The sequence below is a fragment of the Pipistrellus kuhlii genome, unplaced genomic scaffold, assembly GCF_014108245.1.
Source record: "Pipistrellus kuhlii isolate mPipKuh1 unplaced genomic scaffold, mPipKuh1.p scaffold_m20_p_2, whole genome shotgun sequence".
Taxonomy (NCBI): domain Eukaryota; kingdom Metazoa; phylum Chordata; class Mammalia; order Chiroptera; family Vespertilionidae; genus Pipistrellus; species Pipistrellus kuhlii.
In genome coordinates, this window is record NW_023425515.1 from 179,177,730 (window position 1) to 179,191,492 (window position 13,763).

The 13,763-nt window shown below is 45.3% G+C and overlaps 2 protein-coding genes, 1 long non-coding RNA gene, 4 other non-coding genes and 1 pseudogene across 12 annotated transcripts in view; 6 read left to right on the top strand and 2 right to left on the bottom strand.

The window, feature by feature from the left end:
• LOC118723144 lies at window positions 1–3,784 on the top strand (annotated as a pseudogene).
• LOC118722828 (ribonuclease 4-like) overlaps window positions 3,773–13,763 on the bottom strand; it is a 20,802-nt gene continuing 10,811 nt past the window's right edge. Inside the window, exons 1-2 of one of the 2 annotated variants that reach the window (XM_045584950.1) lie at window positions 3,935–4,366; window positions 3,773–3,895 (exon numbers count right to left, since the gene is read on the bottom strand). In XM_045584950.1, the coding sequence (XP_045440906.1) occupies window positions 3,788–3,895; window positions 3,935–4,267 (441 nt within the window). In that variant the 5' untranslated portion in view covers window positions 4,268–4,366 and the 3' untranslated portion in view covers window positions 3,773–3,787. Of the gene's footprint in view, window positions 4,367–13,763 lie in introns of those variants that run through there. The other variant, XM_036444851.2, reaches the window with a different exon arrangement.
• On the top strand, window positions 6,601–9,089 carry LOC118722831. The gene is made up of 5 exons (XR_004989138.2): window positions 6,601–7,752; window positions 7,877–7,959; window positions 8,224–8,268; window positions 8,479–8,484; window positions 8,879–9,089. It is a non-coding gene; the product is annotated as an uncharacterized LOC118722831 (long non-coding RNA).
• On the top strand, window positions 6,923–7,057 carry LOC118725097. Its single transcript, XR_004989844.1, has one exon. It is a non-coding gene; the product is annotated as a small nucleolar RNA SNORA16B/SNORA16A family (small nucleolar RNA).
• LOC118725127 lies at window positions 7,665–7,795 on the top strand. The gene has a single exon (XR_004989868.1). It is a non-coding gene; the product is annotated as a small nucleolar RNA SNORA44 (small nucleolar RNA).
• Window positions 7,987–8,106, top strand: LOC118725142. The gene has a single exon (XR_004989883.1). It is a non-coding gene; the product is annotated as a small nucleolar RNA SNORA61 (small nucleolar RNA).
• The window catches only part of LOC118722825 (tRNA selenocysteine 1 associated protein 1), an 18,056-nt gene continuing 13,014 nt past the window's right edge, over window positions 8,722–13,763 (bottom strand). For all 5 annotated transcript variants that reach the window (XM_036444843.2, XM_036444842.2, XM_036444840.2 and 2 more), the window contains one exon: window positions 8,722–10,402. In XM_036444843.2, the coding sequence (XP_036300736.1) occupies window positions 10,379–10,402 (24 nt within the window). In that variant the 3' untranslated portion in view covers window positions 8,722–10,378. The remainder of the gene's footprint in view (window positions 10,403–13,763) is intronic.
• On the top strand, window positions 8,732–8,805 carry LOC118725179. The gene has a single exon (XR_004989910.1). It is a non-coding gene; the product is annotated as a small nucleolar RNA SNORD99 (small nucleolar RNA).

The window sequence follows — 13,763 nt, forward strand, 5'->3', positions numbered from 1 at the left end:
ATGGCAGAGAGGAGGAGGAGGAAGCAAACTGTAAGGGCTTCAGAGGCCAGCCTGAGGACGTAAGCTTTTGTGTCAAATGTGTTCAGAGGTCAATGATTTGGAGGCAGGCAGATTACATGATATAAATGTTTTCTTGCTGCCTCATCCGTGTGGCTTGAACCAAGAGTCACCGATTCAATTCACAAGCCCAGGTTGCAGGCTGGATCCCATGTAGGGAGGCATGCAGAAGGCAGTCAATCAATGATTTTCATCATTGATGTTTTTATCTCTCTCTTCCTCTCCCTTCCTCTCTGAAATCAATAAAAATAAAATATATATTTAAAAATATGTTTTCTTGCTTATATTTATTTGTTTGTTTTTGTTAATCCTCACCTGAGGATGTTTTTCCATTGATTTTTAGAGAGTGAAAGGGAGAAGAAGAGATAAAGAGAAACATTGATGTGAGAGAGACATGTTGATTGGTTGCCTTCCACATTCGCCCCAGCAGGACTGAGGATGGAGCCTGAAACCAAGGTACATGCCCTTGACTGGAATCAAACCCGGACCTTTCAGTCCCAGGGCGAATGCTCTGTCCACTGAGACAAATTGGCTGGGGCTCTTGCTTACTTCTTTTTTTTTTTTTTTAATCTTTTATTGATTTTTCACAGAGAGGAAGAGAGAGGGATAGAGAGCTAGAAACATCGATGAGAGAGAAACATCGATCAGCTTCCTCCTGCACACCCCCCACTGGGGATGTGCCCACAACCACCGTACATGTCCTTGACCAGAATCGAACCTGGGACCTTTCAGTCCACAGGCTGACATTCTATCCACTGAGCCAAACCGGTTTTGGCTGGAGAAACACATTTGAAGTCATCAGGAAGCTTCCTGCCCTCTTAGTCTGTTGCCTTCTCCATAAACTGGGAAAAACAGAAATGCCTACTTTGTAAAGTGCATGTGAAGTATGGTAGCAACCATACTTGGGTTAAAAACTGCTGTTTGAATTTTAACCCTGCTATTCTGGCTTCTGCACTCGCTTACTTGCTTAAACAATAGGGTAGTTGCCTCAGCTTCCAGACTGAGACCTGGAGGCTAAGGCAGTTTTCCTGTGCCTGTGGACCGGGACCACAGGAGATGGATTCCCACTGACTCAGTAGCTCCAGGAGTTGAAACTGTAGATAATGTTTAGAGATTAACCACTCAGCTCTGCTTCTGTACTATCTGCTATCGCAAGATAGGGCCACATTCCAACGTCCAGCAGGATGTGCCTGGGAAACGACCCTGTGGGCTGTTCCCAGCCTTTAGAATTTGGAACAAATGAAATTTTTGTGGTTTAGACTTTTAAAAGGACTGCCTACACCTGGAACAATGCAGTCGTGTGGACTCCACCTGCATGTGGTGCTCTGGCGGCCGTCCTGGCCAGTTCAATAAATCCTTGCCTGCTTTTTTTAATCAATCATCAGCCTCTGGTGGTCTTATTTTGAACCCAGGACTCGACCCCACAATACATGTATGAATAAAAATTAATGAATAGATCTGGATTTAAAACGTGAAGCTAGCTGAAACCGGTTTGGCTCAGTGGTAGAGTGTCGGTCTGCGGACTGAAAGATCCCAGGTTCGATTCTGATCAAGGGCATGTACCTGGGTGGCGGGCACATCCCCAGTAGGGGGTGTGCAAGAGGCAGCTGGTCGATGTTTCTCTCTCATCGAAGTTTCTAGCTCTCTATCTCTCTCCCTTCCTCTATGTAAAAAATCAATAAAATATATTTTAAAAATAAAATAAAAAATAAAACGTGAAGCTAGAGGTGAGTGCTCACAAATTATCTTGACAGAGTGCTTGGGCCAGAGCTCTGAAGAGGGGCTTGTCTCACTGTTACCCCACTCGTTTCTGTGGGCAAGCGCCAGGCACTCTTCTTCACCAACAAGAATAACTATGCAGTCGATAATGTTCCCTTCTCAATCCTTGTTGCTTCTGAGGTTGCTGACCTTAGTAACATCATTGATAAGTTGCTGGAGGCTAAAAATGAGGCCCACAAACATGTGGAGTTTGATTCCCTTGTCAAGGGCCAGTTTCTACAAACGCCCTTGCTCAAGCATATGGAACTGGAAAACTTCTCACCGGAAGAGGTTGTGGTAGTAGAATACGTGGAGAAGGACACTGCCCCTCAGACAGGGCAATGCTTATTCCATGATGACTTGATCAGCTCAATCCAAGGGGTAGAGGAATGGATCTTGACTGGTTCTTATGATAAGGCTTCTCGGATCTGGTCCTTGGAAGGAAAGTTGATAATGACGATAGTGGGACATACAGACGTCATAAAAGATATGAATAAAGACAGCTTGTCTTGCCTACTGCTGAGTGCCTTGATGGACTGACTATCCTCTTTCGGGAGTGGAATGAGGAGCAAAACAAGGTGAAAGCCCTGCACAGCTGCAGAGGCCACGCTGGGAGTGTGGACTCCATTGCTGTCGACGGCACAGGAACTACATTTTCTCATGGCTCCTGGGATAAGATGCTAAAGATCTGGTCTACGGTCCCAAAGATGAAGAAGATGAGATGGAGGAATCCATGGGGAATGAACCAAAAGAGAAACAGAAAACAGAGCAATTGGGACTAACAAGGACGCCCTGGTGACCCTGTCTGGTCATAAAGAAGCAACTTCCCGGTTCTGTGGTCAGGTGCTGAGATCTGCAGTGCATCCTGGGACCACACAATCAGAGTATGGGAATTGACTCTGGCAGTCTTAAGTCAACCTTGACAGGAAATAAAGTATTGAATTGTATCTCCTACTCTCCACTCTGTAAACGTTTAGCATCTGGACGTACAGATAGGCATATCAGGCTGTGGGATCTCTGGACTAACGATGTTTCTTTGGCATCGCTGTCCCTAACCTCACATACCAGCTGGGTCACGGTGGTAAAGTGGTCTCCTACCCATGAGCAGCAGCTGATTTCAGGTTCTTCTTCTTCTTCTTTTTCTCCTTCTTCTTCTTCTTTTAAAATATATTTTATTGATTTTTTTACAGAGAGGAAGAGAGAGGGATAGAGAGTTAGAAACATCGATGAGAGAGAAACTGTTGTGGGGTCGAAGCCTGGGTTCAAAATAAGACCACTGGAGGCTGATGATTGATTAAAAAAAAACAGGCAAGGACTTACTGAACTGGCCAGGACGGCCGCCAGAGCACCACATGCAGGTGGCCACACTCATGACCGCACTGTTCCAGGTTTTCAAAGGTCCAAACCACAGAAATTTTCCTTTGTTCTAAATTCTAAATTCTAAAGGCTGGGAACAGCCCACACGGTCATTCCCAGCCACATCCTGCTGCACGTTGGAATGTGGCCCTATCTTGTGATAGCAGATAGCACAGAAGCAGAGCTGAGTGGTTAATCTCTAAACTTTATCTACATTTTCTACTCCTGAAGCTACTGAGTCAGTGGGAATCCATCTCCTGTGGTCCCGGTCCACAGGCACAGGAAAACTGCCTTAGCCTCCAGGTCTCAGTCTGGAAGCTGAGGCAACTACCCTATGGTTTAAGCAAGTAAGCGAGTGCAGAAGCCAGAATAGCAGGGTTAAAATTCAAACAGCAGTTTTTACCTGAGATGCATATTCTTAATGTCTTATTTCATTAACATCGATCAGCTGCCTCCTGCACACCCCCCACTGGGGATGTGCCCACAACCAAGGTACATGCCCTTGACCGGAATGGAACCTGGGACCTTTCAGTCTGTAGGCAGACGCTCTATCCACTGAGCCAAACCAATTTCGGTGTGAGAATTGTTTTTAGTAAATACCCCTGCAGGGTAGCATTTAACTGTCCAAGTGCACAGGCACCAGGGGGTTATCCTCACAGGCAATGACCACACGCCTAGTGCTGGCCCAGGCCTGATAATTGCATGTGGGGGGCTGGTAACGTTCCATAATCACCCTGTCTGAGGAGTAAGGGGCCTTGAAATGTGTATGTTTGCAGTCTGTGACTTTTACTACACCCTCATGGCAGTTCATCGTGCCCCTCTTGCACCGGATATGGGGGTTCTTGCAGATGTTGTTAATGGTCCTGATGTTTTCATGGATGAAGGTGTTGAAATCCTTGCAATGACCTGAAGTCATCCCCCGTTTTTCCATCATCGTGTTGCAGTACAAGTCGGTGTCACCTGACTCTTCAGAGTCCACATGTTGCCGCTGGAATTTTTCATATGGGGTCTCCCCATAGAAGAGCTTCACCAGCCTCAGCCCCAGCAGGGTCAGCAGCAAGAGCAGAAGCAGTGAAAGGGTCTTCTGGAGAGCCATCACTACCTGGAGGTGCCTGCTTCTTCCTCCTCTGTAAGAAAACGGGAGCTAGTAGAAAACAGGAAGATGCTGTTTTGACTCCTGCTTTGGATCTACGCCGGGTCCTTGTCGAGTTTATTATATTTTTTAAAAAATTAATGAATAGATTAAGCCCAGAATAGGTCCTTAATTCTTTTTTAAAAAATTAATATATATATATATTTTTTTGCCAAAACCGGTTTGGCTCAGTGGATAAAGCGTCGGCCTGCAGACTCAAGAGTCCCAGGTTCGATTCCGGTCAAGGGCATGTACCTTTGTTTAGGGCACATCCCAGTGGCAACTGGTCAATGTTTCTCTCTCATCGATGTTTCTAACTCTATCCCTCTCCCTTCCTCTCTGTAAAAAATCAATAAATATATATTTTTAAAAAATATTATATTTTTTATTAATTTCAGAGAGGGAGAGGTAGAAATCGAACCCAGGACCCTTCAATCCGCAGGCCTACACTCTAACCAGAGCCAAAGCAGCTAGGAAAAGATGCTTAATTCTTTACAGTTACTATTTGTTTGTATATTGACGCTTATTCATTCAAAGGACAAAATATGCAAAGGACACAGTGATTGTGACTGTGGTCTCTGGAGTGGGCTCCCAGATTCCAGTCCTTACTTCAATTGCTGGCTGTGTGATACAGCCCTGTTTCCTCATCTATAAAAGGGCATAATTATGATATCTATACATAGGGTTATGAAAAGTCGCCAAGACAATTGAGTATAATTACTTAGTAAGCACTCAGAGAAATTATTTATCTACTAGAGGCCCGCCCGGTACAGGAAATTTGTTACATGGGTGCGGTCCCTCCGCCTGGCTGGTGATCAAAGCACGAGCATCTGGCGAGGAAGGGCAGGTCCCAGCTGACCCCTGGGCCCTGGGCAGCACCTGGGCCCCCACGTGTCCCTCTGCAGGAGTCATTGGGCCCCGCCCAGCTCCCTCGGTATGCCTAGGAGCCAGGCATCTGCCATACACATCAGGGGTGCCAGCACTGGATTGCCAAAAACCACCATGTTCCATGCCGCCCCCTGGTGGTCAGCACACGTCATAGCAAGCAGTCCAACTTGGTGGAGGGGACAATTTGCAAACAGGTATTAGGCTTTTATTATTATATATGCGATTAGCGGAAGAGACAAGCCTTGAGCAAATAATGCTTTCATCATATCAGCAATAAATTGCCTCTTCTTTTTTTATTTTTTAAAATAAATCTTTACTGTTCATATTATTACAAATGATCATTTTTTTCTCCTCCATTGCTCCCCTCCACCAGGTTCCCATCCCACCCTCTGCCCTTTCCACACACCCCATTGTCCTCATCCATAGGTGCACAGTTTATGTTCAGTATCTTCCAGAAGCCTCTTCTTTTTCTTAAAAAATATTTTTATTGATTTCAGACAGGAAAGGAAAGGGAGAGAGATTGCGAGAGAACATTGATCCGCTGACTCCTGCACGCCCTTTACTAAAAACCGAGCCCCAAAAGCGGGCATGCGCCCTCCACTGGAATGGAACCAGGACCTTCAGTCTAAGCTCTATCCGCTGAGCCGAACCGGTTTCGGCTCCATCACTCTTCTTAAGACGCCCCCTCCGAGACCCCTCTCCCAGACCTCACAGCGCCCCTGCCCGCAGCCCGCCCGGCCGCGGCTCCTCCTCCAGCCCACGGCGGTGCCAGCGGAACCCTAGCTTTGAAAGTCTCCGGACTGAACTCGAGGGCACAGTAGCCCGGCGCCCGGTGCAGGGCGTGCAGTGAGTGTGGAAAGACGGCGAACAAGCCTCCTTGGCCTCTGAATACACCGTTTACCGGGTTCCTCCATCCCCTGCGGAAAGGTCTCCGCGCCTCACGCTCCTGGGATGGGGAGCCGGCGCCCCGCCCCGGAAGGCCGTCGGACTACAACTCCCGGCGGCCGGCGCGGCGCGCTGCTCTAATCGTCAGACGCAGCCGCGAGAGGCGGGGCCTATATATACTCCCGCCCGGAGCCCACCCGTCCTTTCTCCCGGCCGCCGCGATGCGGGTCACTCGTGCTAAGGGCAGCTCGCCTGCTGCCACCCACGCCTTCCTCCCCTTTCCCACCCTTCGCTCCTCAGTCCGGTCGCCAGCGGCCCCGCACTCACTGCGCTGCCTCCGAGGCTGCAGGATGGCAGGTGCGGACTGGAGGAGCCGGCCTCCCCGCCTGCTGGGCCGAGGGCCTTCGGGACGCGTAGGCCGCATGCGCGGGGAGCGGGGCCGAGGCCCGAGCGGAGCCGCCCTTCGCCCGCCGGAGGCCGCGCGGCTCTGCGCTCCGGCGTGACAGGTGAGGACGCGGGCAGGCAGCCGGGCGCGCGGGGTCTTCAGTGTTTTAATTTGGGGGAGTCGCGTGGTGCCAGCCAGACTTTGAATTGAACCTGAATCTGCTGCGTGACTTGGATCAAGGGACTTCAGATTGCATGGCTGCACCGCACACGTTACGGAGGCCACGTGTTCTGGGGGGTGGGCTATAGACTTAGTCATTCACGTTCTGAGTGGTAAGGAGGACTACAAGGGCGGCTGTTTCCGGCCTCTGGACGCTGGGTTCCGGTGGGCAGGAATGATGCTCAGGGCCGGGCCTGGTGGCCTTGGGGCTGGGCCGCGGCTGGGGTTGACCTGTGCGACGCAGTGGCCCTTATCGAAGCTGCAGCTGCTTCCGCGTAGCTGCTGCGGTCAAAAAGGAGCCCAGAGTGACAGTTTTCCTTGACGGTCGCCGTTCCGTTTGCTGTAACTGATCTGCAACATTTCAGGAAAAGACAATTCTCATTGTTGTATCTGCTGTTTCTCACATAAACGGGTCCTTATTCAAGTTGGCATGTCTCCAGAGGCCAGCAGAAATGTTGGTAGTGTGCAGCGATTTCCAACCGGTGTGTCACGAATTTTTAAGACGATGCAATACCGGGGCACTGATCTCTCTACCCTTAGATGGTTTAGTCTGTGCCATGAGATGGAAAGGTTGAATGTTGCTGTGATAGGGACTTGCCTATAGAATGAACACAATAAGGCTTTTGGGAAGTAGCTTGTTGAGGCCCACCAAACTAGTATGGGGGGCTTAGACATCAATATGGGGAAACCCAGTGGCAAGCAGCACAGGTCTTGGCCATGCTTTAGGTCATTGCCCTCGGGAGTTAAAGGCGTTAATACCAGGATCAAAGGACAGTAAAACGTATATGATTCTCCAGACCAAGAAAGATCATTCATGACAGTTTCTGTTCTTGTCTTCGCGGTGCCAGATGAAGCTTGCGGGATGCTTCAAGTTGATTCTGCCGGGTGAGCACTCTGGAGTCATGACAGTGATGGACGCAACCACTGCAGGACCTGGTAGGTTTCTTGTGAGGCTTCATTTGAGAGCTGCCTGGTGGGTCGGGGCAGCATGTTCCCAAGGGCTGTGGCTGGCTGTAGCCATAGGCTCTCCAACTGCATGCGAGAGCAACCTGGAGAGACTTTGACAGTGCAGGTGAGCATCGTGCCTGCAGCTGCCACTCGCCTTTCCTATATCTCCGCACCTGGGCGTGGGTCCGTGCAGGTGGATGTACTGAATCAACTTTCTGATTTAGAGCTTTCACACCTTTTTCTTGCAGATTGCCTCCCTGTTTCTTGGAGCGTCTGATAATGACATCACTGAGAATACCAGCCTGTTGCTGCTCCTGTGCTTTAGAATAAGGTAAAGTTAGATGTTGTAAACAACCTGACCCTCCGGTTCCCTTTCCCATCGGATCTGAACACCGATCTTGGTGGTCGTAGAGGAGGAAGAGTAACAGTGAGGCTGGCCTCATGGTGCTTGTAACCTGTGGGCCAGTTTCAGACAAGGTTGAATTCGCTTTGAACTTGTTTCGTCCTTTCCTGTGAAATGAGATAAAGGGAGGGAGGATGGATGTGAATCTGGGCAGTTGGTGTACTGTCTTAAAAGTGTCATCTTTGTTTTTTGATCTGTTACCAGGAAACTGTCTTTATCTGTAATTAAGGATCTACAGTAGGGGTGTCGAACTCAATCAGAGAAGGGGCCAAAATCTAAAATCCAGCCTAAATCGCGGGCCGAATGGTTTACTGAACAGTCATAAACTGTCATTGGGATGGAAACGCAGCGGAGTGCAGTGATGACAGCGCGGTGCGGGCCACATTGCAAGGCCTGGCGGGACAGATTTGGCTCGCGGGCCTTGTGTTTGACACATGTGATCTACAGGGTTGGGTAAGTTGAATGGCCACCAGACATCTCTTACATGTGGCCTGCCTTCTGTGCTGTATTTATTAGCTATTCATGGCCAGGGAACAGAAATAAATGTTTACAGAAGAATGGTTTGGTCCGTTTGGGTTGCTGTGAATATCTCATTTGGGATAACCTTAAATCACAATCTTATCCCCCTCACCAGGGATAGTGTACTATAAATTGGTTATAAACAAGTCATGCCATCTAGTTGGGTTTTACTTTTAGGGTGACTGGTCTGTGATGAAACCTAATCTGAGTGGACATCTCTGGATGATAAATGCGGATATGGGACTGAGACCAGCTCTTAGGAAACAGCCTGGGTGGCATTTATTGATTGATTGGGGTGGTACTAACACTGGCTCATACTTCCTTACAGGAGAGCTCTATGGTAAGAAGGAAGCTAAAGACAACTGTGTGAAGGTGATGGGACTGTTCTACTTACATCTCAGCTCCTCCATGCTCCAAGGACTGCTGGTTTTTGAAATAGGCCTTTTGTCCCCCCTTATTGTGGGGCAGGTTCCTTATTCATCCTGCCCTGCAGCATGGGTTGTCTTGTGCTGCATTCCCTTAATAAATTCGTGATGTAATGAAGTTGTCCGCTTTTTTCTTTGGGCTCAGCCCCAGGGGACTTTCCAACAGGTTATTTTAGATGGAAACGACTGATGAGTTTTTGAATGCTGGTATACAAGTAACCAACAAGAACTTGGAAGTATGTCATTTTCTTTGTCACTCAAAATTCTGATGTTTTTTTTCCTATCTAAATAAAAACCCAAGTTAATTCATAGTTTTTTTCTTAATATAAAAAAGTCTGACATCAGAAAGGCCAATATGATCTGTTCCATAATTGCAATTAGATATACTTCCACTTTGCTAAGCCTAGATTGGATCTTTGAAGGCTTTTTGTGGGATAGGCACTTGAACTTGAAAATTTATCTCCCCCAATTTGCCATCCCCCAAATTACTCACAAAACTAAAATCTGAAGATTTCTAGCATAGACCCAGACTTCTCAGGTACCACATGACATGAAGTTGGAAAGGGGGCTTTCCTGATTCATTTGGATGTAGGTCTGATGCATTTTAGCTAACTCCCATTACTTTTATACCCTGGACTAGGCAGATGCAGCCCCCTCCCCCCCAAATTCGACTAAGTGGCCACATTTGAAACCAATGTTGGTGGTGCTTAAATGGCAGGCAGGAATGCTCATTTAATATATAGCAGGTAATCCATATATTCTGATCCCAGAGAACTTAAGGATTTAGATGTCATCTGAGAAAGGTCTCTGGCTACACTGATTCATATGGTTTGCAATTCTACTTTGGTTAGTAATTCCTGTCTGGCGTGGTTGAGTGTCATCCCATGTCACAGGTTCAGTTCCCAGTCAGGGCACATGCCTAGGTTAGGGGTTCAGACCAGAACAGGAGGTAACCAAAGTTTCTTCCTCTTCCCGCTGTTCTAAATTTTTAAAACCATAAAAAGTGATTCCAAATTGTTATCTCCAGGAGTGTAGATAACTACTAGATAAGTGAAAATTGTTTGAAGATGGATGGGAACCTTGTTCAACCCTCTTCAGTTGGTCCCTTTGTTTTCCAGCCCAATTGGCTATATCAAATAAAGGCGGTAGTGTTGCAGTAATACTCATAATCTTAGGAAATTTAATTATTAAAATCGTACAAAACATTTCCCAAAAGGTGAAAGTTCTTGAATTGTTTTTAAAGAAGTCTTTCTCCCTCAGTCCTCCATTCTGGGTTGTCCTCTGTCGTAGCTACATCACAGCAGGGATCTCCGAAGACACCGTGTCCAGGGGCTGCCAGTGGCAGTCCATCAGCGCGTCGTACAGCTCCTCGCTCTGCTCCATGAACTCCTTGTTGGCCTCGGTCACATCCAGCTGTGGCGTGGGGTCTGGAACAGAACCGAGCATGAACTTAGGGAGCACGAAGGGAAGAAAGTACTCTGGAGCCACAAGGCCATGAGACCAAGACCTCTGTTCCCTAGGGCAAGTTCCCCGTCTGCCAGAGTTCCCTCCCAACTCAGGGGCTGATCACTGCCTTGCAGGGTTCCTGGGAGACTGAAGACAGGATAATGTAAGGTGTAGTTACTACTCAAATAATAGTCCACATTTATTAGAAGCAACACCGGTATCACGTGCCCTGGACTTTCTGGTGCGGTTATTTCAATTTTGAGCTTGGAAACTGATCCGAATTTACAAGTCCAAAGCACTAGTCTTAAAAGAATATTATATGCCATTGAAAATGAACCTGGCCCTGGCCCATGTGGCTCAGCTGAGTATTGTCTTACGCACTGAAAGGCTGCCAGTTAGATTTCCAGTTGGAGTACCTCCCCAGGTTGTGTGTTCGATCCCTGGTTAGGGTGCGTACGGAAGGCAACCCATTGAAGTTTCTCACATCAATGTTTCTAAAATCAGTAAAAAAACACTAAAAGAAAAAAAAGGACCTTGGCTGCATACAACTTGAGCCTAAACTTGCATGAGTATTGAAAGAAGACAGTAGTACATTCAGTCTGACTGTATTATACAAAGCCGAAAATGCAAAACAAAACCATATTATTTAGTGATACCTAGGTAATAAAACTAAAAAAAAAAAAAAAGGGGGGGGGGAATGGTTACTACAAGAAGTTGTGGGTTGTGATTGGGGGAAGAATGGCTTCTGGAGGCTGGTAATATTCTACTTCACTGGAATTCGGGTCTCATGGGCAATTGCTTTATGATCACATGCTAAACTATACGTTTGCTTTATGTACTTTTCTTTCTTTTTTTTTTTTTACTTCAGATATTTATTTTACCAACAAGCACGAGTTAATAAAAAACTGCTGGCTGGAAAGAAAGACTATTTTAATGCTATTGATAAAATACAATAACAAGATGATGAAAGATTTCACTTAGTGTATGGTAAGAGGGAGTGGTGAGCACACATTCAATTTGAGAGTACGGTAATAGAAAATTTCTTTACGGTAATAGAAAAGTTCATTGAAGGAATATAACATACTTTCACGTACCTATTTTGTATAAGTTCTTTCTAGCATTGTTTGCTTTTCCTCAGATACATATTATGCTTTTAACATTTATTAGCATTCATTCATTCAGTCAGCATTCACTTAGGTATGTATGAAGCATCAAACATGCACTAGAGTCTATACACAGCAAGAAGAAGTAAATATAATGATTGCGTGAAAACTATTCTGAGTGTGGTAAAACAAATTTTGATTATCTCTTTTAGAGGTGGTTGTAATCTGTCAGAAGAGTCTAAACTCTATAGAATGATTATGCTTTTTTGCTTCATAAAAAATAAGCTTTAAATAAAAAGACAGATGTATATTCTATTTTTGCCACAATATTTCTGAGAGTTCTTAGATAAATTGCTTTAAGTACTTTTCTTTTTTTTTTTTAACTATGTTTTTATTGGTTTTAGAGAGGAAGGGAGAGGGAGAGAGAGAAACATTGATTGGCTGCTTCCGTACAAGGCACCCCGACGGAACCAAACCCAAAACCTGGGCATGTGCCCTGACCAAGAATCGAACCAGCAACCTTTTGGCGCACAGGACGATGCTCAGCCAAACGAGCCACAGCGGCCAGGGCTGCTTTATGCACTCTTCCCTGTATGTGTTATCTTTCACAATAAAGTTCAAAATAATATTTACTATGATAACATTTTATATTTTTAGTCTGCGTTGGTTTAAAATGCACACACACATTAATTAAAACACATTTAAAAACTAACTGGAAAATTAAAAGAATACCTAATAAACAGAAAGACATCTCATGTACTTGGATTGAAAGATGATTTTATAAAGATGGAAAAATTCTCCAAATTGATCTATAGCTGCAGATGTTTTTTGTTTGTTTTGCAGAAAATGACAAACTGATCATAAAATTTCTATGGAAATGCAAGGAATCCAGACTAGCCAAAACAATCTTTAAAAAGAACAAAGTTCAAGGACTTATGCTTCCCCATTTCAAAACTTACTGCAAAGCTACATTAAGAAAGACCAGCAGTAGTTTAAGGATAAATATATGGATCAATTGACCAGGGTTAAGGGCCCCAAACTAAACCTATACATTTATAGTAAACTGCTTTTCAACAAGAGTACCAAAAACAATTCAAAGGGTAAAGAACAGTTTTTCAACAAATGGTGCTGGGTCACCTATAATCATACAGGCTGGGGCAAAAGTAGGTTTACAGTTGTGAGTATGCAAAAGTTTATTCTTATTATTTTTTGTTACTATTTTTTGAAAGAATACTATTTTTTGATATTTAGAGAGAGGAAAGGAGAGAAACATTGATTGGCTGTCTCCTGCAAGCCCCACACTGGGGGCGTCAAGCCTACAACGTGGGCATGTGCCCTTACCTGGAATCAAACCTGCAACCCACAGGACAACCCCCCAACCTACTGAGCCACACTGGCCAGGGCTTGTATTCTTATTTATTAACTGCTGTATTGCTTCCCATATGAACGACTGTGAGCCTAAATTTGCCCCACCCTCTATAAGGTGACTTAACTAGATTTAGTGCAGTGATAATTTTGCAATGTATCAAAATTGAATCACACATCTAAAACATACATTTTGTTTAACAAATCATGTATTGGATATTTATCTGTACTGACGATTATCATTGGGGATAAAATCTTTCAAGTAAAATTACTGATTTAAAACATATAAACATAGTAAGAACTTTTATAGAAACATGGTATATTCTAATTTGTATTTATTAACAGTGTGATAGTTGAATTTTACGTGTAAACCTGGCTAGGCTATGATGTCCAATTGTTTGGTCTAATGTTGCTATGATGTTATTTTGTAGATGTGATTAACATCTGCAATCAGTGACTTTTTTTTTAAAGTTTTGCTTCTGACCTTATTTGTTATTGATTGATTAAAATATTTTTAATTGATTTTTAGAGGGAGGAAGGAAGGATATAGAGAGAGAAACATCGATGGGAGAAGGAAGCATTGATCAGCTGCCTCCTCCATGCCTCCCACCGGGAATCAAACCAGCAACCTTTTGGTGCATAGGACGATGTCCCACCACCTGAGCCACACTGGCCAGGGCCACTCATTGATTCTTGTATGTGCCCTGACCAGGGATTAAACCTGCATATCCAGACGATGATCTAACCAACTTAGTTACCTGGCCTAGGCTGACACACACACTTCTTACTGCAGTTATTATACTTCATTAGAATAAACGTTCCTCTAGGCAGGACTCATCACGCATTCCTTCAGCATCTAGCTGAAGGCACAGTG